The 2,013-nt window shown below is 56.4% G+C and overlaps 1 protein-coding gene across 1 annotated transcript; it reads right to left on the bottom strand.

The window, feature by feature from the left end:
* Window positions 1-1,170: 1,170 nt before the first annotated feature.
* PARS2 (prolyl-tRNA synthetase 2, mitochondrial (putative)) lies at window positions 1,171-2,011 on the bottom strand (the record flags this gene model as incomplete). The annotated part of the gene is made up of 2 exons (XM_009884814.1): window positions 1,171-1,792; window positions 1,938-2,011. Coding segments are annotated over 2 exons (696 nt in total), but the record flags the coding sequence as incomplete, so codon positions are not given.
* Between the last annotated feature and the right edge of the window lie 2 nt (window positions 2,012-2,013).

The following is a 2,013-nucleotide window of genomic DNA, read 5'->3' as shown; positions in this document are numbered from 1 at the left end:
GGGGAGATGGAGCTGCTCCTGCCTGGGCCAGGGAGAAGGCGGCCCCGGTGACCTCCTCAGGGTCACCACCTCAGACCTCCTTTTGGGTCTACCACAAAGCCCTACAGGACAGTGGCACCGCCGTTGCTCAATGTCTATAGGTGTCAGACCCAGGAGCTGTGGCACAGGGCAAGGTGACTCTCCCTGTCCAGGGGAGGCTGGTAGGGTGATGGGACCAGTCAGTCCCATCAGCTGCTGGGATGGCGACAGGCGGTCCCTCACAGGAGCCCCGGCAAGGTGAGCCTCACGCTGCAGTGGGCACGTACAGGCAGGATGTCACCACCCTGCAGGACAGGGTTACTTACAGCCCATAAGCAACAACACGGCCGGGACATTTTTACCCTCAAGCTTTGCAGGTCCGCAAATTTCACGTTTCCTTGTTAATTTTTTTTGCAAAGATTTTCCACCGCTCTCAGGCCGCATCCCCGAAACTACACCGTCACCACCCGAGCTCGGCACATCCAGGCATCCCACCAGCTGGACTGACCTGCAGGACTGGGACGCGGATGCCCAACACTGTTCTTCACCTTAATTCTGCATACTGCAGATGTGCAGCGCTATGGCATTTTTCAAGGTGAACAAGGCTCCAGAGTTCATAATTTTGCTTTAATTAAGATTAGCAGACTTCACCTTCACCAAACCTGAGTGTCTCCACAGAGAAGACGCCAACGGAGGAAAGGCACCTTCCTTTCTCTCCCTCTTAAAATCCCTCATGCTGAGAACTCAACACCTGAGAAGGGTGAGGGAAAGCCCTCCCGTCCCCCTCTCCTGCAGCCTCAGCTGCTCGACAGAGACCATCACCAGCTTTCCTGCCACAGCCAGGCAGCGAGGGGCTGACCCCACCAGCACTCCCACAGCCGCAGGAGGCTACACGCGCTGGTAAAAGTGGCTCACGGGGGCCCATAGCCAGAGGGACAAGCGCCCCCAGCTCCACGGGAGAAGGTGGGCTGACCCCAGCTCAGCCCCAGCACCCAGCATGGTTGCAAGATGCCATGGCCAACTCTGATGTGAGGGGGATTCGGCTCCGCTCACCCTGAGCCATCGCCGACAACCTGCATGTCCTTGAAAAGGAACCGGGGCTGTTCAGACAAACTTAGTGCAGCAAAGATGAGAGATTCAGAGATAGGGAGTTTAAGGGACTTGCACTTTACTCATCAACTCAATGACACCTTCCTTGGTGAGGAACAAAACCTCGCCAGAGTTCTGATTCCAGACCTCAAAGACCGGGGGGTCCTCGCAAACCCTCTTCCCGGCTATGACCACGTAGGGATAACCCAGCCTGTTGGCATCCTTTAGTCTTTTGCCGATGGTCAGCTGTGTCCTGTCATCCAGCACCGAATCACCGGTGAGGTGAGGCAGTGCTTCACTGAGGTCATCATACACTCGCTCCAGCAGCATGGCTCCCTCCTCCTCCTTGCTGCCTCTCTTGGGGGGAATAAAGCAGAGCTGGTAGGGCGCGATGAGGCTCGGCCAACGGATGCTGTCCTCTGTAGACAGCACCTCAATGGAGGCTGCCAGGATGCGAGTGACGCCCAGGCCATAGCAACCCATTTCTGCCAGCTGGGGTTTGTTCTCAGGGGAGTAGAAAACAGCGTTGGAGACAGAGGAGTACTTGGTCCCCAAATAAAACGTGTGCCCCACTTCGATCCCTCTGGTCCGAGTGAGTTTTTTCCTGCATGTGGGGCAAGATGTTTGTTCCCCATTTAATGTTTCCACATTGGCCGCAAAATGTCCATCAGGGCACAGCATCAGCCTGTCTGGTCCCCAAATAAAACGTGTGCCCCACTTCGATCCCTCTGGTCCGAGTGAGTTTTTTCCTGCATGTGGGGCAAGATGTTTGTTCCCCATTTAATGTTTCCACATTGGCCGCAAAATGTCCATCAGGGCACAGCATCAGCCTGTCCTCGCCGACATCTGCCGGGAGCTGGAACTCATGGGACACAGTGCCGCCAATGTTGCCCGTGGCCGCCCGCC

This window comes from Charadrius vociferus, unplaced genomic scaffold (assembly GCF_000708025.1).
Source record: "Charadrius vociferus isolate BGI_N301 unplaced genomic scaffold, ASM70802v2 scaffold163, whole genome shotgun sequence".
Classification (NCBI taxonomy): domain Eukaryota; kingdom Metazoa; phylum Chordata; class Aves; order Charadriiformes; family Charadriidae; genus Charadrius; species Charadrius vociferus.
Note: the sequence above shows the minus strand (reverse complement) of the source record. Positions and strands in the feature narration are given on the sequence as shown.